This window comes from Brachyhypopomus gauderio, chromosome 15, assembly GCF_052324685.1.
Source record: "Brachyhypopomus gauderio isolate BG-103 chromosome 15, BGAUD_0.2, whole genome shotgun sequence".
NCBI classification, from domain to species: Eukaryota; Metazoa; Chordata; class Actinopteri; order Gymnotiformes; family Hypopomidae; genus Brachyhypopomus; species Brachyhypopomus gauderio.
In genome coordinates, this window is record NC_135225.1 from 20,004,043 (window position 1) to 20,030,811 (window position 26,769).

Sequence of the window (26,769 nt, forward strand, 5' to 3'; positions counted from 1 at the left end):
CACTTTTCAGTGTAGTTTATTAATAAATGTCTGGCATGCATACCAATACAAAGCAAAGTAGCAACATGGCTCCTACAAGCAGTCCTAAATGTTTTATTGGGTCCATAATAGGTTATTTATTTATCTAAAACATAAAGATAAATTAAACATAAGCATAAAAGAACAAATCTAAGTCAACCTCTCATACTTAAAAAAACAGCCACATAATCAAGGATAAGTGGTCTGATCAAGGCTTTGGTGACACAGGAAACATAGAATATAATGTCTTCCTGTGAACTACCATTTTGAAAAAAGTCATTTCACAATGGTACAAAAATATTACTGAATTCTATATGCAAGTGTACATAATATATTGTACAGACATACAGTTTTACCTACACCCCTATCACTAAGTTCATTTTAAGAGACTGTTACAAGCACGTGGGAAATTTCAAATGATGTGGGAATATTCGAAATCAAAGTGTTGCAGTGTGTTGCATCAATGTGCCGCAATAAAGCTTTTTCTCTTTTGAAGCACAGAACTCACTGAGGTACTGGGGAAAAGGTGATGTGTGTATTCACATGCATCACATAAATTAACATTCTGTACAGTAAATGTAATGTTTGATGTTCAACATGAAAAAACATGAAGATATAATCTAAGTACATTTGCTTTTTTTCATGGATCTTACGTAGGCATAGCTGAGATCTGAAGAAGTAGCTAAGATCAACACCTTCTTTTTTGTTTCCCATCATTTATTCATTAGAGATCTCAGTTCTGAAATCAAGTGCATTTCTCTGTATGGTCATTGCATACTGCTCAGCAGAACTCACGGCCCTTCATTTTTACACCCTGTGTATTTTCAACTTCAACTCATCTTCTTACCCACAACATCCATTTCAGGGTCAAGGTGGCAACAGGGTGAGAAAATAAGGTGTGTGCCCAGGTGTGTGTCCTCAACTCCATCCAGACCCTCCTGTGCTTTCACACCACGCTCAGATCTCAAATACCTTCAGCAGGATCTGGGTTCGCTCCGAGGAGAACTCAGTTGGCCGTTGGCGTTATCCTTCCAGCGGTATTTGACTGGGGGGGCGTCCTTATCAGATAAACTGACTCATCCCAACATGGAGAAGCAACTCCAAGATCTTCACTACTACAGTCTGGTACAGTGGCTACATAAGTACCACTGCACCTAACCTACGCCTAATCACACAATCCTTCTTCCGATTACTAGTGGCCAAGCCTCTTAAATATTTAAACCTCTCCACTTGGGGACACTTGAATGAACCATGAAGTGAATCACTGATATTTGGTCCAAGGTGTTGTACTACTACGTACATTTATGACCACGGTGTCCATTATGCCAGCACAGATGTCCAATTTTATCCTATCGCTTAAGTTTTGATAGGGCAGGCAGCTCCTCCCATTTACTTCTCTCCAGGTTTTCGAGTTGTGGCCTCGCTGGTATCTCCACTAGCTCTAACTAGTATCTCTCCACTAGCTCTTACTAGTATCTCTCCACTAGCTCTAACTAGTATCTCTCCACTAGCTCTAACTAGTATCTCTCCACTAGCTCTAATTAGTATCTCTCCACTAGCTCTTACTAGTATCTCTCCACTAGCTCTAACTAGTATCTCCACTAGCTCTAACTAGTATCTCTCCACTAGCTCTAACTAGTATCTCCACTAGCTCTAACTAGTATCTCTCCACTAGCTCTAACTAGTATCTCCACTAGCTCTAACTGGTATCTCTCCACTAGCTCTAACTAGTATCTCTCCACTAGCTCTAACTAGTATCTCTCCACTAGCTCTAACTAGTATCTTTCCACTAGCTCTTACTAGTATCTCTCCACTAGCTCTAACTAGTATCTCCACTAGCTCTAACTAGTATCTCTCCACTAGCTCTAACTAGTATCTCCACTAGCTCTAACTAGTATCTCTCCACTAGCTCTAACTAGTATCTCCACTAGCTCTAACTAGTATCTCTCCACTAGCTCTAACTAGTATCTCCACTAGCTCTAACTAGTATCTCTCCACTAGCTCTAACTAGTATCTCTCCACTAGCTCTAACTAGTATCTCTCCACTAGCTCTAACTAGTATCTCCACTAGCTCTAACTAGTATCTCCACTAGCTCTAACTAGTATCTCTGCACTGGCTCCATTTCCTTCCCTCAAGTGAGTGAGCGTCCCATGTACCAACAGCCAGTTTCTGCTGACAAGGTCTGTAACCCCGAGGGTCCTTCCACCGCTGCCCTTTGCCCTGTAGGCATCGCACCACCCCGTTAGTTTGGGCGCTAGAGGTGATGAGCCAACATTCATAGACAAATTTAGAAAGATCGAATCAAATCAAATGATCTTCTGTATGTTCTTCTCTCTGTAAATGGTAAAGTGCAAAACTGTGGCACTCATTGACCTTGTCTCCCAATAAACAAGACTGATGCAGTGCACTTATACGGACAAAATAATGACCAATACATTAATAGAGACATACATAAATAAAACAAAAACGTTAAATACTATGAACACAGTGAACACTAGTGCTAAAAACTAACAAATAAATAAATGACAATATCATCAAGAAAAGCTTTTTTTTTTTTACAAAATATAGATGATTAGCAAATCCCATAAATGAGTCCTACATTGTGTAGGACCCCAACTGGGATTACACAGTGACACAGTGATGATAAACAGATGAAAATGACATGGTAAATATAAACCATGTCTCAGATTCTTTTTTTTTTCAAACAAAGAAGTGACAAATTGTTGTCACTTGTTTGCAAAATGTTCATTGTGCTTATTGCAGCATGTTAAATGCATTAAAGTTTTAGCCATTTTCTTTTCTGCTCATAAAATCACTTACATTGCATGCACTTTGCTGATATTAGACAAAATATATATATATATAAATAAGAAAGAAAATGTAAAAAATGCTGGCAGGTCTGCATAAAAGGTTTAGTGATTTAGCACAATTTAGCTTCACGTTCTACTGGTAGATTAAATATTACTGATAAACTATTATTTTGGCCCGATAACTTACATTTACTTTGACAGTTCTAGCCTGGTAATTCTGTGGCCAAATGTATTTAAATATTTTCGTTTCATATTCTGAACTCGCTTTCAGTCAGACTTTGTATGTGTGTAGGAGAATCTCGAATTGTCAGCCAAGTTAGCTTGATATGGATCACCTGCTGCTGGTTCACATGAAATAAGAAGACTTTGAGCCAAAGATTTTAGCCAACGTCAAGCAGATTATGTGCGTACTCTTGTCCAGTGCCATAATTTAAAACCCCTTCACTGTGATACACCATCTAAATGCCTTCCAGATTAGAGCAGTAATGCAACACAATCTGGCGGGAGCTCTGGGTGTAAATTAACACCTTCAGTGTTAATATTAGCAGCCATCTGGCCCTGAGATTCCTGGAGGTGTATCTTCTGTGGGGTCAAACCATTTCACAAATTCTCCTCTGCTCCACCTCCTCGGTCACATTGTTCGACCGCCTTCTCTCTCTGACAATCGGCTGGTTTCTTCTCCCACTGGCGAGCGGTCGGATATCTTCGGCCTGTAGGTGGCGCTGTTTGGTGGAGCGGGAAGCTACAAGCAAGTGGAGGTCAGTCTTCTCATGCCTCTCCTCTTGGCCAGGCAGGACGAGAGAACGGGCTCGAGCTTTGGAGCCTGCGGCGTTCGGTTGAGAGCCGAGTACGTAGCAGCCATCGCCCCCTAGGAAGCCAAACCACACACTGAAGGACACAGCAAGCGTCAGGGCAAAATCACACCGTCAAATCACCTGGATTGAAAAATGAGCAAGTTGCAGCTCTGTTGATATAATATGGTTTAAGGTTCAAAGCAGTGGCATTGTTGTACGTTCTTACACTACATAGGACACGAACACCTCCATGATGCATAAAATAAGACGGTGGTGTGTGTGCAGGCACGTGAGGTCAACCTTGACGAGCTGCAGGTCCTGCCGCACGAGCTGACCCTGGGACAGTTGATCGTGGTTTACAATCCAAGGGTGGCGGAGGACCAGTGGTGCGGTCAGCCGCTGGTGCGGGTCCACGTGCAGCATTTTAGTTACGATGTCCTGCAAATGCGGGACAAATTTCTTGAAATCATATCAATAATTACTCCAAATGGCGCTAATGCTGTTTAAACGACCAGCCGCACCACCAAAACTTAGTGGATGTTTTCCTACAATTGATTAAGGAACACTCTAACCTTAGCAGCATCAGACACCATATCCCAGTTGCCTCCGGTCAGAGCATATTTGCCACTTCCTATCCGTGCCAATATCTCCTCCGGGGTGTCGTCAGGGCCATTTGCGAAGGGTGTGAACCTGTTTGGAACGAGGAAGGACGACACAAAAGGTCAAGTGTGCGGAAGCGTGTTCAATCATCTCTGTTCAAAAAGGGGGGAGGATGGGTCACAGAGATCAGAAAGACAGATTTATTTCTTTGTCTGTTTTTCCCATTTCCCCGATGCTATTTTAGTCGCCACTTGTGACCAGGATGAGATGAAATGCGGCTTTTCGGTCATCCCGATTACCGGGAGATTTAAAGATCAGCAAGTGCAGTAAATTGTCGATTCTGGATGGCACAGTTACTCCATGTGTCCGCATGGTTCACGTAATCCCCCCAACATACTTCAGGATTGAGCCCTTTTCCTAGTGCTGATGGGAGACGGGGTCTTTTAAAAGATGTGTGGTCTTGCCATTTGTTTGCATGCCAGGAAGATGAACCAGGGTGGGATTCTATCTAAAGTACGAGCAGGCGGCACACACTCTGGGGCCAGTTCACTCCTACACAGACAAGCTGTCAGCGTAAAGGAACATATTGCAAATTATCCTGTGCTATTTTGATGGCAGGAACATGGAGTGGAATTCTGACGCCACAAAAAACCTTACTGCCTGTTTGAACTCCAGTGACAAGCTTGTCATAGACTGAACTCCATCCACACAAGATCTGACTACGTGGAAGAGTTGATATGTAGAATTCACAGATTTGAAATATAAGTTATATTAAGGTATGTTTTGATAGATATATTGTGAAAATTATTATTTTTTTCTTCATACATCAGCCAAGTCTGCGAGTGTAATTGACAGCAAAGTTCCCTGGTGAAGCTGTGAGAATGCGAGGGAGTTTGGAGAGAAGGCCTGATAGCTCCTGAAGCATAACGTGACAGGGAGAAGGTCTTCTTCTCTGCTCCTGCCAGCACTTCCGAGTCGTAACCACACACGCAGTAGATCACATTTTATCTATTCATTATCACTGCCAAATTTAGAGGTGGAGCATCCATTCTCACCATCTCAGATGTGGAGATGTAGTAAAAACCCGAGAAGCGTTCTGTTCTTTTTATGATAATGGAACAGGAGTAACTCAAGTTCATGTTCCCTGTTGCTATGGCTTACACATCGCTGTAAGGGCTGTAAGAGCTGACGTAAACGCTGGGACTGAGACCTTCTGCCCAACTGCCTAGAAGACTCCCAATTCAGCCCTGTACTGGAGAAGGTTTTCCAAGGCAAAGCAAGACAAGGCTAGCACCTTTCATACACACTGGCAATTCAAAGTGCTTTACACAAGAGAAGAAAGAAGCGTTAGAAGCCCCAGGTCTATCACCTTGAGAAGGTCACTGCCACTCCACACAGCAATGTTATGGTACATCCGAATAATGCGATGGTACTTCATAACTTTGCACATTGCTCTAATGCAATAGTTTTTGACCATGGGGGTTGGGTTTGGCACTGAAGGGTGTAGTGGTTTCCTGACCTTAACACCTTGAGTTCAGAATGGGCGGGACCACGGGAGACAGTTCAGGTGTGTTCAAGAGGGAACACCGATACCGCACACGGCTGAGGCAATCCAGGAGCTCCGCAGGACACGTATAATATACCGCATCTCCAGTGTCTCCGAAATCCAATATAATCCCTTATTGTTTACCTATCGTGTATCATGTCGAATGACATTTCTAAAACGTGAAGGCAGACAGAACAACAACGCACCCAGCGAGCATGGTGTACAGCAAGATCCCCAGACTCCAGATGTCACAAGCTGCGTCATAGCCCTGCTTCTTAAGAACCTGGAACGTGCACGCACACACACAGCAGGTCACGTATCCCTGGGACTGCACAACAGCAGGTATCCATTACGCTTATCGCATATCATTCAAGAAATATGTGGTGCAGAATTAATATACAGAATTAATTTCTTACAAATATTCTAATAACTATTATTATGCTATTGTAATAACATATTATTATACTGTATTATTCGAATGACACATTATTAGAATAACTCCTTCAATCATACGCTGCCGGCAGTAATGACAGAAAGAGGGTGCTTCAATACCTCAGGAGCCACAAAGTTAGCAGTGTAGCACGGGGTCATGAGAAGGCCGTTTTCAGCTCGGAGCTGCTTGGCAAAGCCAAAGTCACAGATCCGGATAGACTCTGGGTCCCCAGTCTCATCGACATACAGGATATTGCTTGGCTTCAGGTCTCGGTGCACAACCTTCGTGACGATGAGGCAGATGGCAACAGACACAATAAAATGAGACAATTCTCCTCAGATATTCCTGAAACCGCTTGACTTCACAGAGGGTGGAAGAGAGAGAAGAACAGACCCCCTGTGAGTGGAGGTACTCCACGGTCTTGGTGATGGTGCACATCACGGCCGAGGCCTCGCGTTCCGAGAAGCCCTTGTGATGAAGGATTCGGTCCAACAGCTCCCCGCCTCGCATCAGATCCATGACCAGATACACGCATTTTCCATCATCGTAGACCTGAGCTCAGCAGTGTTGTTACAAAGGGGGAATAAAACTTAGTTTAGGTGGGAATGAGAGGGAGGGGTGTCTGAGCCAGATGATTCTGTTACACTGGGAATAACTTCATATCAATTCATATAAATGTTATTCATATTTAGTTTGCTCTGGTCTGTGCGTCCATCATCACAACCTTCGTGTTTGTAAGCTTATATGTCTGCAAAGCAATGTTTTCTTTATAAAAAAAAGACTCACGTCTTTCAGAGTAATGATGTTCGGGTGCTGTCCATACCGCAGCAGAATCTCAATCTCCTCTGACGGGTCTTTCTTAGCTTTGTCAATGATCTAAAATGAAGTAATCCCATCACACTTCTGCTCAAGAAAGCTACTGCGATAGCTGTTTCTGCCTGACGGTGAATGACACCACGACGGCAACGAGCAAGTCACCAGGAAACAAGAACCAGGCGCTCAGAAAGTACTAAACACAAACGTTCAAAATGACACTGCACACCAACCGCCATTATGTCAGGAAATGAAGACGAGGATTCAACAGGTGCTAGAACAAGTTAGCATCAGGTAATCCATTTGCTTTCTACGTGTTTTTACCTCATCGCCCTGATCTGTACAACCACAATCACGCAGAACTTCGAATTCATGATCTGAGTTCAAGATCCGAATCCACGATCCGAGTTCAAGATCCGAATCCACGATCCGAGTTCAAGATCTGAATTCACGATCCGAGTTCAAGATCTGAATCCACGATCCGAGTTCAAGATCCGAATTCACGATCCGAGTTCAAGATCTGAATTCATGATCCGAGTTCAAGATCCGAATCCACGATCCGAATTCACGATCCGAGTTCAAAATCCGAATTCATGTAAATTGTCAAGTAGTGCTGTTGGAGCTCGTCATCGCTGTTTCTGGGGCTTCATGCAAATGCGACCCCACCGAAGGGATAAAGGGAATTCACTTACTTTCATGGCGTATTCCACGCTGGTGACCCTGTGGATGCAGCGTTTGCAGACAGAGTACGAGCCAACGCCAATGTCCTCCTTCAGCTCGTAGCCATCGGTGAAATGGATGTTGTTGCCATGGAGTTGCTGGAATAAAACACAAAGGCATGTCTTAAGGTAGGAGCGTTTCATTCTGCAAACACAAACACGTTGTTTACTAGAGGCCTGAGGTGGAGCAATGTTTTGTTTTTACACTAGCCAATGTCATGTCTACTTTAATGTCTCTGTCACTCAGTTCTTGCCCTTGAATCCAAAAGCCATCTCAGGTTTTCGTAATTGCTGACCGGACAGTTGGACAGATATCCTGCCTGAGTCCTACATGAAGGTGAATCTCCAGGAGAATCGCCACCCCTGAGGAGTCAGGGTCAAGGACATAGTCTATGCTGAGATAGACCAGAAAATGCTTCTAATCAGAAGGATTTCATGACACAAATTTTGGACCATTTTAAAGACTTTGGAACAAAGTCAAAATGGCGTTTCAATTCCAGCACGTCCTTCTCTTCACTGAATGCCGAACGTAAGGAGAAACCTCAGCATAAAACCAAACATGCACGCAGAATTTGCTCTCCAACAGTACTGTGAATAGCTGTGCCACTTTGTATGATCATAGAATATTACACAAAAACATATTCTATCAACACTATTCTAAAAAGGTGTTTTGTACCTGTTTAACATTGAACACTGGGAGTTGTAGTTTTTTCCTCACACCAATGCAGCTCTTCTCACCTGGACTATTGGGTTGATGGCGTTCTGCCTGGTCTCTGTTATAGACGTCTCTTGCCCAAGGGTACTGGCCACGAAACTGAAGCCTCTAAACAGCTGATGGGCATTAGCGCTGGGAGGAACACCAGGTGAGTCTGAGGGCACACACACGCATGCATACACACACACACACACACACACACACACACACACATACACTCCCTTAGAATGGCAACTTGGATGCAGATGGTTAAAACAACCTCTGATCCGATGTGAGCTGTAGGAACCGGCTTTGCCGAAGGTTGCTCTCACAGCAGAGGGGACCCGAAGGAACTTTCTGGCCCCAAATGGAACGGGCACTTACATTACTTATACTTGCTGGCCACAGATAGTTATGTCAGCACTTCTCTTTTATTTATTTACTTTTTTGAAAGCCGTGCTGAGACGTTACTGAGCCAACATTGCTGAATAATGACGCGTCACTCTGCATAATCAACCAAAGTGGACAGTCACATCCGGGCATGGTTACAGCTATTATAGTGTAGCTATTCTCAAGACCTCTGGGATGACGGTTGTGCTGCTGCCTTCTGTATCTCCCCTTGTTTCCTTATTTCTGTCCTTGGACTTTATAAACTTTCTGAAAAAGGCTTTGTAAAGTAATGTTGTGAAACCAACACAGACAGGGGTACAGTGTAAAGGTCAGTGATATCGATGACAAACATATATAATTAGTTCACTTCGTTACATTTACATATGCCTGGTAAACATGTTGTGAGTAGCCGTACACTGACAAACACCTGTTGGTGTGCGGCAGGTGAATTCAGGGTCAAAATGGAAGGTGTCCTCTGGTCTACCCACTGCTGGCTTGAACGGAGGTTTGATCTCCTTTCTGTACAATTTCTGTTGGTCAATAAGGCATAAACATATTAATATCCTTATATAAATACCCATTTCACCCATTAAAAAAAGTCAGCCCTGATATCACTAATCAGCAATGGCTAGCATTACTGGGAGTGCTTAGGTTCTTATATGGTGTAGGTGGAACTATCAATGAGAGAAGTCATTTTCCCTATGTTGCCTGCTTTAACACACTCAAGAGTTCTCATTCATATCATTTTAATGGTTTGACAGTGTTTAAAAGGGAAACAGGAATACTGTCTGATCAAATAGGGTTTTTTCGCAAGAAGGGAAGACAGTAGGCTTTGGAGTACCAGGCAGACACATAAAAGTAACACCTACACTGTCACACTCCCGTGATCTAAAAACTGTCTCACTGACAGACTTAGTTTCTACTGTTTGAAGTCTCAGTCACGTATCTATTTTGAAAACAGCATTGTTCTGACTTTCCAATTTGAATTGCTTTATATTTAATGGTTGATATGGCAACCTGAGAGCAGAAGAACTGAGCAGATGGCTTTCAGATGGAAGAAACGTTCTCCAAGTCTGAAGATCCAAAGAGCTTTTCCTTCCTCTTTGGAGTGGGCGATCTTTATAATAGGGTTTTGCGAGGCCTGTATGTGTTCACGTGTATGTGTCTGAAGGTTTAGCAAGAGTCTGTCCCCTCCTGTTAAATTACAACCAACTGGATCTCACCAGAAGGAACCGGTTGTGCGAAATGCTCACTCACGTTCCAGACGATGGTTGCGAAGAAAGGATGGGTTTTGATCTCCTCCACACCATCGGGTCCGGCTCCTATGGTAATGACAGGAGCAAACATCAGTCTGCAGCACCTATGACACAATATTCCCCTCCGTCATGCAAAATGCCCTCAAGTCGAGAGCTTTTCCTCAACTCATAGCTACACTGGATGCACAGAGCAACTATTTACACTGCAAAGCCCCATTCTTGCCTTTTGCCAGGGCTTTGAGGCCCCGTGCTAACCAGCATTCATTCATTAGCCTCGTTAGCCACATGCGACTCTTCCTGTTTGCCCTCCTACAAAAGCTTTGCTAACAGATCCATGGATAATGTAGGAAGCTCTGACCCGATCCAAAGCACCGGGGCCTTGCCGTAACCGTGGCTCCTCCCCAGTGAGCGAGCCTGCTAAGGGGAGAGAGGGGAGTGGCCCGTTTGTGACGGAAGGCCTGACGCACGACCGTCACATGCCCAGTGCCGCCCTGCTGCCACGCGTCATGAATAATGCAGAGCATGAATCGCAGAGGCTGAACCTGGTTGCAGCTCAGACACACAGCAGCGTGGCAAGGCCGACGTGAACGCCTGCAGCTGTTTACCGACTCTGGCCTACATGAGACTCATCCCGATGAAGGCACCTCGATATGAGGGAGCGGTGAAATCTTGTAACGGCAAACTCTAGTGTGCTGTATGCATGGTTGAAGTGTGAGGTGCTGAAGACTTTGGATAGCATAATGTTACCTAATCTGTTGGCAGGGTTCCTTTTAAAGAGTGCTCGCAGTAAGCTTTGTACCTCCGGGCTAAGGAATTGTGGCATGCCGAGCTTTGCCCTGAAAAAGAGAAATATTAAGTCCAGATTTCCTCAGGTTTCAATCCATGAAACTCGAACGAGAAAGAAAATGGAAGTAGCGCCACACTTTTCATTCACACGACCAGACGCAGAACGCGTTCAAAACCAAAACACCTTGAACAAACTACGGACAGAAGAAGCCTTACTTCAAGATAAGTGCCATGGTCTCCTTGCGGTCTTTGCCTTGAAATGGCAGAGATCCAGTCAGCATTTCAAACTAGGAGACAACAATGTTAGCATCAGGCATTGGTGCTAGAGACCCTTAGACCCCATCCCCCAATCCACCCACCCCCACCCCACCCAAACCCTAACCCTCTCAACATCACTCTAGCTCAAAAAGCCACCCTGCTCTCTCTGTGCACAGAGTTATGTAATCCACGCTGTGCAGGAGGGAGTACATTTTCACACGGATTACCGTACTGTAGGCCCTCGGAGAAGGGCCAGGTCTTGGGAAGCGCTGTGGCTAAATCCATACTCTCACTAGTCAAAGCCATCTTCAAATGCAAGGACAGGGAAAGATATCAGCCTTTTACTGATGGTGACACACAATCCATTCGTGGGAAAAGCTCTACTAAAAATATAGTACATAAACTAATAAGTTCCATTTAGTGCGCATTTCAGTGCATGGTTCATTAATTTTTGGATGCACTGAAAACAGGAGCAGCTACAGCACGCAGTTGGAGCAGACGACGTTTACGTCTCGATTCTCCAAGACGTAATCCTTTCAGCTCTTTCACAAGCCGCTGTTGTTGGAGGTGAGAGCTGCTTTTCTCGTATGTTTCAGCTCAGCTGAGCAGTGACTGCACTAAATGTCATTAGGAGCAACAACCCCACTGAGACACGTAGGCGTTTAAGCTCAGGGGAAGGAGAATTCTCAAAGGGCACGTCCTCACTCCTGCAGAATCAATACAAGCCAAGCTGTGCGCAAAAACAATTGTTTTCACCTTATTTATAGGTACGGGGTTGCAAAGCTGCAAAAAAAGTTCTCTCACAGATTGTAAGATGAAAGAAAACATGCGAACAATGGTGTGCCGCTCTGTCAAAAATAAATACGCCGAGTTGAAACTCAGGACAGAAAGTGCAGACGCAGCAGGTCCTCGGTGGGATTACAGAGCAACACCGTTTTGGCACTTGCAGCAAAAACCTCAAGAGTCACACGTTATTAATTTCAAAACAGCAAGAAGAGCATAAATATTATTTATTTGAATTTATCCGAACGATTTAACAATAGCAATCTTTTATTTTCCTAAAAGATCACACGGGAAACTCGGCTGAACAGGAAGATGTGTTTATGTTTTTTTGGAGTAAGCTGGAAGGCTCGGAGAACTCACCAGCCTGATACCATCTGTATATCTGTTTGGGTTCACAGAGGAAATAGCCCAAGGCTTCCTTAGGTAAGCAGGCACAGTGGCATCCCGTGAGTCTCCAAGACACTTACCATTAAGACTCCGAAGGACCACCAGTCAGCGCTTTGTGTGTGTCCTCTCCTGTTCACCACCTCGGGGGCCATATACTCGATGGTCCCGCAGAACGAGTAGGCACGCTTGTCTTGGTCGATCGCTTCTTTGCTCAGGCCAAAGTCTGAGAGGGAAGGCGGGAAAGAGAAGCTGTCTGCATCACATAGCGATTAGGTCGATTCCCTGCTGACCAATTCGTAGTGAAGAAAAGCGAGGAGCCTTACCGGTGATCTTTATATGACCTTCCTCATCAAGAAGAATGCTGTAACACAGAGAACACTTCCTCACATGCTTTCTCTTAATACTTTTTAAAGAGTAGTTAAACTACACATGCTAATGCAACTAATGAGCGGCTATTAAATGCAACAAACCGATCCTCCTAATTAGCTTGAGAACATTTTGCGTGGCGTTCATCAACAATTCCTTCTCCTCATTGCTCTCCCTTGCCTGAAGCTCTTGTGTGCATGTGAGTTTGTATGCAGGGGATGAAAGAAGACATGCTAGACTTTATGAATGGGGTAGTGTGATTTCCTACAGGTTAGCATTAGTTACATGTCATTAATCATTCGCTGTAGGTTCAACATGCAGCTCTCCTGAGCCCCACACCTCTTCACTACGCTACTACGAGAGCGGGAAGACGGCGAGAAGCAGGGCAGGACCCACTTTGCTTGCTCACTTCGCTTGGACGAGCCCCAACTGGCCGTTTCTCATGGATCCTCCCCCTCCATCTTTTTCTCTCACCAATTCTCAATACACACGAGCCTCATGTGTACCTATTGTTTAAGTGAGCTGCGTGGACCATATTTGGGGCGTTACGCAGCCCAGGAACAGGAAGGAGGTGCAAGCCATGTGTGAACAGGTAAAACGCTCCGAAACCCAGCCAGACACAGCTGCTGTTAATCACACCAGAACACCTGGATGGGTTTTAGTCACACTCAAAGGAGAATGACATCACCTTAGATGATATACTGGCCCGTAACTGGGATCACACTGGGGTTTGTGCGTACACGGCTCTAATCTGCAGTTCGTCATGCTGCGAAGTGAAGCGCCAGGGGTTAAGACCTTCTGAACTGCATATCAAATCACGCTCTGCCTGAGGCGATCGATAAGGCGACACACTGATCAATCGGACACCGTGGTACGAATGCGCGAGCATTCAGGTTGGTTCAGCCCGTGACCTTGTTGAAGAGCATGCTGATCAGAGGACTACTCACTTCTCTGGCTTGAGGTCCCGGTAGATGATTCCCAGGCCATGAAGATGGTCCAGAGCTAAAGCCATCTCAGCCAGGTAGAACTTCACATCCTCCTCAGTGAACATCACCTGTCATGCACACAGACAACATCAGCTGAAGAAAAATCATGAAGGTCACGAAAAACATCCAAACCTCTCGATCTTTCAATAGGAAATGGGCTTGATACAGAATTAGGAGAAAGGGATTACTAACCACCCAAAGAACAGGTTCACTATTCATACTGCCTCAACGACTGGTGCTGGAAATATATCATGCTGTGATTAATTTACTATTATGTTGTAGATAATACATGTGGAATGGGGAAGCCTGTTTTGGGAGGACTACTCTCAGCTTGTTAAGCAGCTAATTTTAACCACTGGAAGATTTATTTAGCCTCTGAACAGGTCACATCAGGGGACAGACAGTGGGCATGCTGGGAAGAGAAAATTGGCCCGCACAGATTCTAACAAGTTCCAGGCGTGAGCTTGGCAGCTGGAGTTGGCAGATGACTGATCCCGGCACCGGTGGTCATTAATTCACGCCTACCCCCCATAGGTGTAGGTCTGGCCGGAGGAGTGCTGATACACCTGCCTCGACCCGCAGACGGTGTGGTGACATCATCGAAAAAAGGGCCGAATCGGACTGGCTGCTTACACAGGAAGCTTGCGTATGGGCGGCATGGCGACGCTGGGCTTTATTTACTGGGGGGAGCGGCGGCCTGTTGGTAGTGGATTAGCCATGCTGGATTATAAGCCAAGGAGCCGGCGCCTACACCTGCTTCAAGTACAAAGCCACTCTGGCTGGTCTCTTCTGCAGGCATATAAATCAGGCCTTTGACTAATTGCAATTGTGGAGACAGTGCAGGTGAGTAATTCATGTCTGTCTCCTGGTCGCACATCACTTCATTGTTCAAATATATAGAGCTGAATTTATGATGCTCATAGATGCAGGGGTAATTTATCACTGGATCGGTCGTTTAGTCAGACCGACGGAGAGAGATGCTGGTGACGATGAAATCGAGACTGGTAGCTAGAGGACTGTTTAGTTGGGGGGGGGTCAAGCATGGCCAACGACTGCCATTAATCACTGTCTGGAGAAAAGCTCTTCTTGCTAAAAATCTGGGGCTATGGAGGAATGGGGGTGGGGTGTTGTTTACAGCTGTTGTGCTGAAAATGTCCACGTGTGAAAACACGTGTGCCACAGTCTGAGTGGGAGGTTCCCCGAGGAATTCTGTGTAAACAAGATCTATGAGGTGTATGTGATGATGGCACAACATGAAGAGTAAACTCAAGGCAGAGTTATTAAAAGGAAACCTGGAGACGAGGCTCCCGAACCTTCTACGCCGATGGTGCATGAAGGATGGGACGGCCCTGTCTGGCCACGTTGCTTACTGCTATCTAAAACGATAGTTAAGAAATGAATTTCATTTGTTCTGTCTTCTGTCTCCATATACACTTTTACACCCCTCTGTGTAAACAAAGGAGAAAAGACTCAAGGTTCCAGATGAACACACTGTCTAAGATGAGCGATCTCCATAATTGCCGAAAGGCCTTCAAGGTAATAAAACAGCTTGTAGTAGCTCATATCACATATCATGACCATCTCAGATTGTCTACCTCACCTAGTGAGCATTTGAACAATATCGGTTCGGTTCTGACCAAGCCAAAGGTTTATATAGAGGTTTATATTTACGTACACCTCAGTGAAAGCAGGTACTTTGATTAAAAGTACTGCGGTTTGTGGAGGCAGGTAGAGTGCACAAAGACCTCCGTTAGAAACCCAGGCTGTGGGCAGGACTCCCCCACCCACAGGGCGATCTGTTTCCGACTCCCCCACGCATGCTCACTGTCAAGGTAACACGGAAGAAAGTGTTCGGTGTAAAACAGCTTCTCTCTCTAGAAACAAGACACGATAAGGGACTTGCATCCCGTAACAGCAATACCGTTTCTGCCTTTCGACGACACCCACCATAATACGCAAGGGTGCTGACTTTGCAACCGCATATTCCCCTCAGCAGCAATCCTGCCCTTGAGATGAGCAATCCTGCCCTTGAGATGAGAAGTCAGCTGGGGTTCTGCCCCGTCTCTCGTTTAAGTTTTGGCAGGACGGGGCGATATTCACAGAACCATGTTTTTCTTATAGAATCCAGCAGATAGGAGAGATAAGTGATGCAATCAAGCGAACGGAGGAGTTCATTAGGGAGAATTATAGTGAAGCCCTGGCGGTACTAATTACAACGTGGTGGGCCAAGTCCTCGGGGACCTGCTTTCAGACATGCCTTTAATTACTCAGAGTTCCCAGTATAAATCTCCATTAGAAAACCATCACAGTCCCAGACTAGAGTTGTATTATTACACCAGGAAGTCATAGTCTGTGTTCCTGAGCTGGCACATATCAAACCACTTTATACAATGTAGGGACATGTTGTATGATGAATGGAAATGAATGAACATACACACTGACCAGGTTTTAGCACCAGTTCATGAGAAATATGTAGGATGTAAAACTACAGTTCATAGCCCATCAGTCACCAAACACAATTAGCATTAGCCATCTTCCGACCTCTTATCAATGGTCCGTTTCTGAGCGTGGGACCACTTTACTGGGTCAATTTTTGGTGCAGTACCACAGTCCCCACTGACATGTAGAAACCCAGCAGCACAGCTGTGTATAATAAGTTGTCCCTGCTCCACACCCTCAACCTGCTCCTTCCCGTGTCAGTACTAAAGCTGCACTGAGAACAGCCCAGCACCCAAAAATATCCAATCACCAGTGGTCCTGTGGCACACTTAAAAAAATATGTCTCTATGATGAGTGCATCTAATATGTGACCAGGGAATTGACTGCAATGTGTTTATATATAAATATATATATATATATTTGTCTCCTATTCAAATGCCTTTCATGAACGTGCCGACGTGAAGCTCGCAAAAACGACATCCGCGACACTTCGGGTTGCCCTCGAGGCGAACGGACCTCTTTTGAGAGACGGGTGAAGAGATCGCCTCCTCGAAGGAAGTCCAGGATGAGATAGAGTTTCCCCTCCGTCTGGAAGGCTGCATGGAGAACAACAAAATACAAGCGTCACATCAAAGCCTCTCCCTCTGCCTCTCCACACACTCGTCTGGAATCTTAAGAGGTGCCGGCTGACGTGTGTGCTTGCAATCCTTTTATAACACAAGCATAAAGAGGTTCGCATTATGAGCTGCTCACAATGACAGTCCATGAACGCCATGCACCGTAAGGGCTCACTAAAAGGATGCTTTCTCGAAGCCCGTTTTTATTATTGTAAATTCTTTTCATCTGTTTTTTTTTTCAAGGTGAGTGTGCGAGTATACCGTTTGGAAACTGCAGTGCTGCTAGAGCCTTAAAAGGATGCTGTATGTCTCCTGTGTTTGGAGGAGACATGGAGACAGCTCACCATAGTGAAGTTTGACTATGAAAGGATGGTTGACTTCCACGAGGATGTCCCTCTCCAGTTTGGACCGCACCCTGTCCCGCACTTGGACGGAAAAAGGACAACAGATGGGGTTATGCTTGGACTCAAACATAAGACACAGAGGAGTTCTAGAAGATTCTCTACTTCTAACGTCAGGACCACACGTTTGAAGGTCACGTGCTCATATAACCTCAACCACTTGAGCAGCGCGTCTGCTTCATACACACCCTGCAGCTCAAACGAACTCGAATACAGCTCAAGATTTCCTCCTTCTCGCTCAGCTGCAATCCATCCTGGTGATTTTCAGTTGGCAAGAGTTCATGCAATTTTACCCTGTTAATATGCATCCCTTGAGCTATCAGCAATGTTAGCAGTTTCAAGAGAAACCCTAAAAAATAAGTGTTAGCTATTAGCTCTTCAATTTACTGCTTTCAGAATAACCATCTGCTGCTAACAGTAGAGTTGAAAGAGATACACTGCTGTGTGATGTGCGATGCCTCCAGTAGGGGGAGCACTTTACAGGAGGGCATCACACACACCAAAAGATGCACATACACAATACAACACACAAAATTAAAAGCACAATATATTTCACCATTACTATTTCACCAATTTGATCCAAAAATCTGTAATATAAATTGCTTTGCTTACCAAACCTGTCACCCACTTCTATGTGTTCTATGTACATCTATGTGTTGAGAACTGAAGTCATGCTACACTGCAAACCTGTTACAAACAATCTGATTAGCAGGATGTTATGTTGCTTGCCAGTAGGTGAGGTACATCTGTTAAACCACGGAAATACAAACCATGTGCTTTGATGTATGTGACTTAGCAACACGCTAAAATAATATTGATCAACTGTATTATTTTCACTTGCAAGTACACCAAAAATTACAATAGCAACAATGGATTGTTACTCCATGTCAAAAAGACTCCACTTTGTATCCATGGTTACTCCAAGGGAGTGAGAAATGTGGGTTGTGGACTGCGCAATAGTCTTTGATACAAATATGATGAATCACCATAATGATTCTGGATGCTGGCAATCTGTTTGTTGTGATTACAGTGTGAATCAGTGAAGGGAATATCATTAAACAGGCAGGATTTTATAGAAATCTCATTTTGTTCTCAATTTCTTCATTTAGCGGTTCAATGAGGAGCATTTTCCATTTTCCACCAGGAGCTTGTGTTAAAAATGGACTTTCTTAGTAGCATAAAAGCAGGAGACGTGTGAAGGAAAGAGATGAGATGTGAATTTCCACTCACTCTATTGTCCACATACTGAGAAAAACCTGGAGGGTAATACACAACTGAAAAACACAAAATCCTGCTTGTTGCATCGCTAAGTTCTCCTTGACTTGCGTGGCCTCTGATACCCATATTTATTTTAGAATGAGAAACTGATATTTTTCAGTTTTATTGTCCCATTGAGGGCAGTTGTGGATTTGAGGAATATTGCCCCCATCGCAAAATGGCCACTCGGCAGGACCGGCTAGGCAATCGGGCCCACATACTCCCTGCAGCTAATCTTGTGATGATTCGGATCATTTTTAAAAGAGCAGCCAGAGAGCTTCGGCTGCCTCTTCATCTTGCCAGGGATGACTCACGGGCGAACGCACGCAGGGATCAAATGCTGTGGGCACATTTGTTGCTGTACAGAGCAGACCCGGCATTACACTTCCAAAGCTGACATATGTTACGCCCACCTGTTCTGAGGACACGCTTCCCAAGGTGTGACATTAGCGAACGCCATCGTTCTCCACACACTGCGCTTAGCATTACCTTTCAGATTAGCATTACCTTTCAGATTAGCATTACCTTTCAGAGTTGCCTTTCTCAGCACCTTCATGGCGTACAGTTGCCCCGTGTCCGTTCCTTTGGTTTTTCTCACCAAGAAAACCTGCAAAAGATGTGAGAAAAATATCCTTGTGGAGTCCAAAAGCTTCCCAATGAAATCTACAAGTCCATGAGCTTCCAGTGGAGCCAGAACTAGTTTTAACATCCAAACGTCCCCACAGAAATACTGGTAGCACGGTCAAGGGCCACAGCAACACGAAGCAAATACGGTAGAGTAGCGTTTGTCATGTTTTACACTCACCTTTCCATAGGAACCTTGTCCCAAAACTTTAAGGAGTTCGAACTGGGAAGGGTCTGCCTTCTCAAAACCTTCTTTCACATGGTTGCTTATATCTATTTCTTTCAGTATGCTGTCATCCTGCGAAGGCAACAGATGGTACAGGAACAGGTCATATGTGGGCAGAGTGAAAAACAAACACTCCTGCCACGAACTGCCATGTGTGTGTGTTTGTGTGTGTGTGTGAGAGATTTTACCAGCTTCCACTCTGACTAATGAGATGTTGGAGTAAACAGGTCCAGTGTACATAGCAACTGAATACCCATAAATACAGCTCATATTAAATATGATTATCTATTTTCAGTTTGTCCCTTGAGTGGTTGTACTGTACATCATAGAAAAGGTGAACTTGTAGCAATAAAGATAAACGCCTTCGAGGAGGCAGCATAGGAAACTGAAATGGCTGTGGTTCCCCCTCCAACCTGCTGGGGGCGCCAGCGTAAGAGACCCTGCAGCGAAAATCACCGGCACACGAACGTGTCATCGCGCCGAACACGTCACCACCAAGGCCGACCGGCTCCGCTGATTGAACCAGGCTACGTGCGGCTGACGCAGCTAAGAGCCTCTTAAACCGGCTTATCCTGCACCCCGTGAAGGTAAATAGACCCAGCGTGCCACTGTGTAACACAGGGTCACAGAATAAAGGCCTTTATAACTAAGTGAAGAATGTACTGAACTATTTGATCATTATAATGAGCAGCTTAGACAGAGGAGGCCAAACCTTCAATTGGATTTTATTTTTTGTATATAGACCATGGAGAGTAAAACTAGGTTTTTGCTAGGATGAAATTATTAAGACAGCGAGAGGTGAAGAGCACAGATGTGGGGTATATCTGCCAACAGACAAACACCTTCCTGAAATTTGCATCACATTCATGTAAACAAAGGCACCTGTGTTTGTGTATGCATAGTACTGCAGAAATCAAGATTTAACCGCACGTCGCATGGCAATGAAGAAATTCTTTAACACTGACAAATGTTAATTTTCTCTAAATAGCTTTAAATGAGTCGTTTCAATTTGTGTTGTGCCAGAGAATACTAATACTGAAGATACCACAAATCCTTAAGGACTTTTCCTGACTAATATGTCTGAACAGCTGCATAATGGTGCTTCAGAAAGAAGTAATTACATATTCATATCAGGATTTTGAGTCCAATTTGTTTTCATACATAAAGACTGGGTATAAAGAGACTAGTCGCTCATTTATTAATAACACCTTAAAGGACAATGCACTTCCAAACCAAAACCCAATATATCTGTAATCATTTATATTAGATAAGGCCCTCGAAGCCACTGCTCCTCAAGACAGACGGATTAAGAGGCAGTAGCGGGCGAGAACATTTTGACGTCTGGATCGCCTTTAGGTCGAAGCCGAGTGGTTTACCAAATCCCAGAGTGTCTGCGGAGCAAAGCCGGAGCTGAGCGTCACTGAGACGGAGGTCGAGTTAGCTCGCAGCAGGACAGCGGGACAGCGGGACAGCACACAGACGCACGCACATCAGCACTACAGGACATCTGCACCTTCTCCCTGTCCCGCGATGTGTTCCTGCCCTGGGTTTGTTCTTCCAGTCACTGTAGTCACTAGCTATGCTGCTTTATTTTGAATTACATGCTTCACAACAAAGATGTAACTCGGGACAGCAGTCTAAGCAGATATTATTTTTTATGCATTGAATCAGTTCAATAGCTAGTATCTGTTGATATCTGTAAATATGAGTTCCAGGAAATGTAACATGTAAGTGCCTGGGCCATATTACATAATGTGGAAAAATGGGCGTTCATGTGTTTAATTTGAAATGAAATCCAGCTGGAAACATCAGATGTATTGCATTACTAGAGTTAATACAGAGCTACAATTTATCCTTAATGGTCTCAAATCATGACTGAACATTAGTCATGTGACTAATATATGTCCAAGTCAACTAACGGTGTAAGAACTAAAGGAAGCAAGATCAGATCTCAGCCTATGGACCAAGAAATGAAAACGGCACATCGCAGCAAATCACAATTATGTAGAGGTGACGTCACGTTGCACGATGGCCTCAGAATCCGCTGACTGAATCACTCCGAATAATCTGCAGTTCTGCAACTGCACATGAACGGTAATATTGACGGGGACAGTGAGGACAGTTATTATTGATTCCCCTTGACCCACAACCACAGCAGCGTGTGATGAACAACGCGATCCTTTCTGGCAGCTGTTTCAGATCACTGGGGCAATGCACTGTTTGAACTGTTGGATTTAGCCATAAAAACAACACACTTTTATAAAAAGCCCAAAGGGAAGACAAACCAGGAAACGGAAGGTCAGCATGACATCTGTGTGAATATATTGTCCCTGTACAAGGTCATATTGCTATCAGCTAAAATGGTCCAAGTTGATGATTCAGGTTTTTTCCCCAAATAGCAGCACCGTCACACAGAAGAGCTCTTTAAAGTTGCTATAAGTGAGTCTGCTCCCTTTCTTCAATCACATGCACTTCATCCAGCTATCTCCCTAAACCCCCCAAGGGCACGGGTGGCGAGCACCTAGTCTACTGTCCTACCTGCTATGTGCGCACACAAAATAGCACACAGCGAGGACAAATAAAGGCAGAACGTCTCAAGATCTTTTGCCGCTGCTCATTTGGAAGCCGTCTCTCACTCTCTTGCTACTTATCCTTTCTTTGACCTCCTTTTCCACTTTTGTTAAATGTCCATTTTTCTTCCTTATGTTTTTCTTAAATTTAGAAGACTAACACAAATTACTGGCAAGAGTTATAACGAACAGGATATCTAACAGGAAACAGGAAAATTACCCTCTCTTTCCCCAGAGACAGCAAGTAATAATTGAAACCACAAAGGGCGGTTCACAAGAAAGCCCGAGATTCTGAGAGGAATCGGGGAGAGAGAGCACAGCTCTTCACAATCAATGGGAAATGAATGTTTTTTGGGGTTTACATTTTTAAAAATTTTGTTTCATGCTAGCTCCACCCCATCCTCTGAGTGCCCAGTTATAATTGGTTTAGAATGAGTCCAGGGTATAATGGCCCTTGAGGGCTCACCTCATCCTCCCACACAGACACCCCTCTTCCATTTTCAATGAGGGAAATTATGACTGAAGAGTCTTCATGATGGGTGGAGACATGGTATATACACTTCTCTTAGAAAACATCCGATGCTTGCAGCTGCCTCTACCAAACAGTGCAGTAGCTCCATTACATCTGTAAAAAAAACCCCTGACCCCACAATATTATAGGCCATACAGTACAGAAGAGCTGATGCTCGAGGCAGAGATGACACGTGTGACTGACCAGTGGGCGACGTCCCCTGACCGTCAGCCACTGCCTCGTTAGCCACTCAACGCACGGCACGTGCACCACGTGACACTTGGCGCGAGCCCAGTGCTCCGACGTGTACTGCCGGAGCTCGCGAGGAATTCCTGACGCAACACCCTGCAGCAGCCGCGCGTAGCCGTGCCCACACTCGGCCTCGCGATCGAGAGCATGGGGACCTGAGCAGAAAACAAATACCGTGCTTTCCGCTTTCAGCAAACGATCCCTCCTGTGGGTGGATCAGGGATAGCATACGCCTCTAAGGTTTTCCAAATGTACACCATTCGGCTTATTGCCGCGTTAGTCAAGTGATAGCATAGCAATTTATGGAATCCGTAATAGAATCATTTTCCTTCTTTTCCTGGGATTTCGTACGCATCGGCGAACGATGTTGGCACGAGAGCGTAGGGCAGCGAACTTTGGCGCAACTGCGTGACTTCGTACGCGCCTCCAGACACGGAACTCCAGACGCTTGATTGCACGCTCGACACGAGCACAGACGCAGCAAGACGAACGCAACGGCGAAGAAGAATCGCACGTTTCGTTCGACTCTGCAGGCCGGGGTCACTGCCGGTTGCAATGCAGTTAGAAAAAAGACGACATTGATGTAGTGTTCAGCGCACAACGATAAAGCTGCTCTTGTGGTGCATTAAATGGATGGAGTCTAAGAAATATAGTTTTGGATGCTGCTGTTCCTGTGCTGCACAGTGCAAGGCCCGGCGGTACCAGGCTGGGTTTCTGGATACGTATGGACGCCTAGGCACAGAAGGGGCTCGTCAGCACCAAAGTGGATTCTCACACCTAGTTTGCATGACCCACAAAACGTCGCTGACGGTGGGACTGATACTGAACACTGGAGAAGACATTGAAATGCAGGATATTCCCTTAAACCCTCAAACCCTTTCTCCTGTGTTTTTTTGTTCAAGTCTGTTCAAGCCCAATCTACCATCATATTGTCCTTGTGTGAGTGTGTGGAGAGAGAGAGAAACAGAGAAAGAGTAAAGCCAATAAGAGCTAAAGCAACATATCTAGCAACAATTTAGATCAGAAATAGGAAACAGATCATCTATAATGGAAAAGATCCCAGTTTGCTTCATGCGGAGGCTGACTGAGCTCACAGTATCAATAACCCAAAATATCATTTGTATTCAAAGCATTCAACATTCTCTGGGTGCTGAGCTGTGCTACTGTAGATAGAGACCAAAAAAACCTTTGTTGGACTGTGCAGCACATATCACCCTGAGTGCTTCAAAAGTCCTAAATATAAACTCATATTTTAATCCTTATTTTGCACTGGGCCATTTTCTAGAAAAAGCTTTCACCCACCTTTAACTCAAGGGGCATCATGCAGGCAATTTTCTAGAAACATTCACACCCACCTTTAGTGCAACTGGCTGTGGAGAATTTTCTAGAAAAGCTTTCACCTACTTTTAACTCAAGAGGTCGCATATGGATATTGTCTTTAGCGAGAATCACCTATACGCTGGATACAGGGTGCCATTGTTGGTGAAATGGGACAGCAAGTGATTCTTCACGTGTAATTCTTCACGTGTGATACATCACGTGTGATTCTTCACGTGTGACACCTCACGTGTGATACCTCACGTGTGATTCTTCACGTGTGCCACATGTGCTCTGTTATAGTGCCGTGCCACCAGCAGCTTATAGGGTAGGTCGGCGGCTGAGCCAGTAGCAATTGACCCCTGTGGCACTAAAGGCTCTACTACCCAGGGGTCTAAAGGCAGTGCTGCCCCTAATGTATAACGCTTTATTTTTAGCCCCTAGACAGGAGTCAGCCCATATGCTGTCAGGTTTTGTGTAGTACACAACTGAATAAGCACCCTCAGTGCCACATGGAGCAATAGTGTTGATCTGAGATTTATTCCCCACAGAAATCCTCGTGAAGGAGTTATGTTCCAGGACGTTCTTCAAAGAGGCTCAATGTTGTTCGGCTCTAACCCATAGATGCATATTTAACAGTGTCATTCAGCAGCTCTTCATGGTTCTTATAACAGCTATTAAAGGACCGCCCCATTTGGTGTAAAATGTTCTAAAATGCAACACAAGTTCTGTCTGTTTTCCTTTCCTCTGCAGCCTTAAGGACTTCTGTATTTCTGAAGGACAGGAACAGGCAGTGGGATAATGGAGGTTCCGGATCCCTGACATTTTAATGGCGTGCGTCTTTTTTTTAAATGGAAAAACGCTGGGTCTTGAACCCACGACCTTGTGGTAATGGATAGCTGACACTTTATCACACAAGCATTTCAGGTTTCTCCGGTTCAGGCAGTTGCATACGGAACCACAATCACGCCATGATACTCTCCTGAGAAGTACAATCTAGTTTCTCTATATGGCAGAGATGCCTTAATCTGGGCCTGGTAATCCACTACACTGCATATCGTAGTTGTAACACTTATCCAGTTAATCAAGGCCTTGGGCAGATTTTGAATGTTACTGCCTGGTGTGTTGGCACTAAACTCTGTAGAGTGACAGTTCTCAGCAGATGACTGGCAGAAGGCACCTCTGCTTTACCCATTACAACAATAGACATAAATACATATAGAGTATAATATTAGATAATTGTAGGCAGGCCCTGCATTATTGTGATTTTGCAAATAAGCAACTCCCTCGCTCCACTGGACAGCTATTCCATCACTGATGACTCTCAAAGTGACTTCAGAGCACCTAATTTACTAACCCGATTATATCCATACTCATTTATATATTTATGTAACAAGACACACAGATAAGGGATGACACAGCAGTTTAAGGGCAGATGGCGAAAACGCACAATTAAATTAAAAGTGCTTACATAATATGTTTATCATTTTTGTCTCAGAATCATGCAGGCAGTTTCCATCCGTTTTGAATAAAATGAATTGTCCAGTTCTATTCTCGATTCCATTGAGAACTTACATAATGAGATTCAGTATATGAACCACAATGAAGTGAATCATTACATTATAATAGAATGATTACTTAGGAAAACAGTGATTATCTCTTCCAGTGAATGCTTGGAATTGTCATGACTTAAACGACACACTTAATATTACACTTCAGAAGAATTACAGTCCAAAAGTATTCGAAACAGATGGGTATGCCAAGGTCGATCATCTTAGTGAGCAGACAATTAGTAAACAAACTACAAAAACAAGAGTCCAATGTTTAAGTACATGGCCGATCTCTTAGGTCAAATATTTTTCATTTAGGCTACACTTTAGTGACAAATCGTATTGTTCCTCCTGGGTTCTCTACCGACCGTAGACTAGTGACTGGGAGCTTAACGTAGGCTAAGAGGATTGTTTTCGACCATAACAGTAACCCAGATCCACAATCAGTGATATACCCTATGACACATACAGTGAAGTCTCCGTGAAGCTATTTGCATGACCTGCCCTTGGCGTCTTTTATCAGATTGTCTCCAAAATAATTTCACGGTTCAAGTTTAACTGAACTGAAGGGTTTTTTGTTTATCAGAAAACACACGCACACACACAATTTGAGTCTGAGGCTGTAATGATAGAGTATAATGTACCTTATCTATATGACATCTGTGGAGGAGACAAGCACTTTAGTTGAATTCTCACGCACTGCGCCTCGAGTACCTCGCAAGAAACTCCACGCCTGAAACGACTCTAAATATCTGCACATAACTTCACGTAGCAACAAAGCCGGTTGTGCACATACCACACCGGTATAACTCATAACTTCAAACAAGCGTACTGGTTTGTATGCCAGAGAAAACAAGAGACACTCACGTCTAGTTTGCACAGACTCGAGCTTTTCGACCGAGACTTCTTGCGCAGGTACACTGAAAACCATCTTCGAACTGTGAATTTCCGCATGTTCGTGTCCATTGTCCCAGTTCTGGTATCCTCTCAGTGCAATTTATCTTTGTCGTGCGCTTAAATCCAGATCGGCGCACACCAGCAGGGATTTACAGTGGCTCCCCAGCCACTCCCTCCCTAATCCATAGATAGAGTTATAAGCAGGAAGGTTTGAGCATAAAGTATCGCGGGTCCAAAACGCCAGTCCCCGGTGATGTGTGCTGCTCACGCAGGCGCTGTTGCACTACTGCATGGCAACATGACGGGCGCTGTTCTCAGCACCACCGTCGCTCTCTGTGGATGGGATGCGACTCGCTCCAGCCCAACGTGAACCATCCGCTCCCTCACAAACGTTCGAGTGGCTTAGCATCCAATCACGCCGCCCTTATCCCGCCTGGTGGGCTGACGGTGGACCGCTGTCAACTCTAGAAA

General features: G+C 44.6%; 1 protein-coding gene across 2 annotated transcripts; it reads right to left on the reverse strand.

The window, feature by feature from the left end:
• On the reverse strand, window positions 1–26,769 carry rps6ka2 (ribosomal protein S6 kinase, polypeptide 2). 2 transcript variants are annotated; one of them, XM_076974569.1, is made up of 22 exons: window positions 26,269–26,769; window positions 19,160–19,276; window positions 18,880–18,961; window positions 17,041–17,121; window positions 16,596–16,675; window positions 13,602–13,708; window positions 13,343–13,420; window positions 12,612–12,649; window positions 12,369–12,511; window positions 11,077–11,147; window positions 10,822–10,910; window positions 10,076–10,140; window positions 9,246–9,348; window positions 8,473–8,603; window positions 7,708–7,833; window positions 6,989–7,078; window positions 6,596–6,754; window positions 6,322–6,483; window positions 5,976–6,052; window positions 4,196–4,313; window positions 3,924–4,061; window positions 1–3,697 (listed from the first exon to the last, which is right to left on the reverse strand). In XM_076974569.1, exons 1-22 carry the CDS (start codon window positions 26,365–26,367, stop codon window positions 3,572–3,574), a joined length of 2,280 nt encoding a protein of 759 aa, XP_076830684.1. In that variant the 5' UTR covers window positions 26,368–26,769; the 3' UTR covers window positions 1–3,571. The 2 variants fall into 2 exon arrangements, with proteins under 2 accessions (XP_076830684.1, XP_076830685.1); XM_076974570.1 differs by lacking the exon at window positions 13,343–13,420 and having other exon boundaries at window positions 26,269–26,766.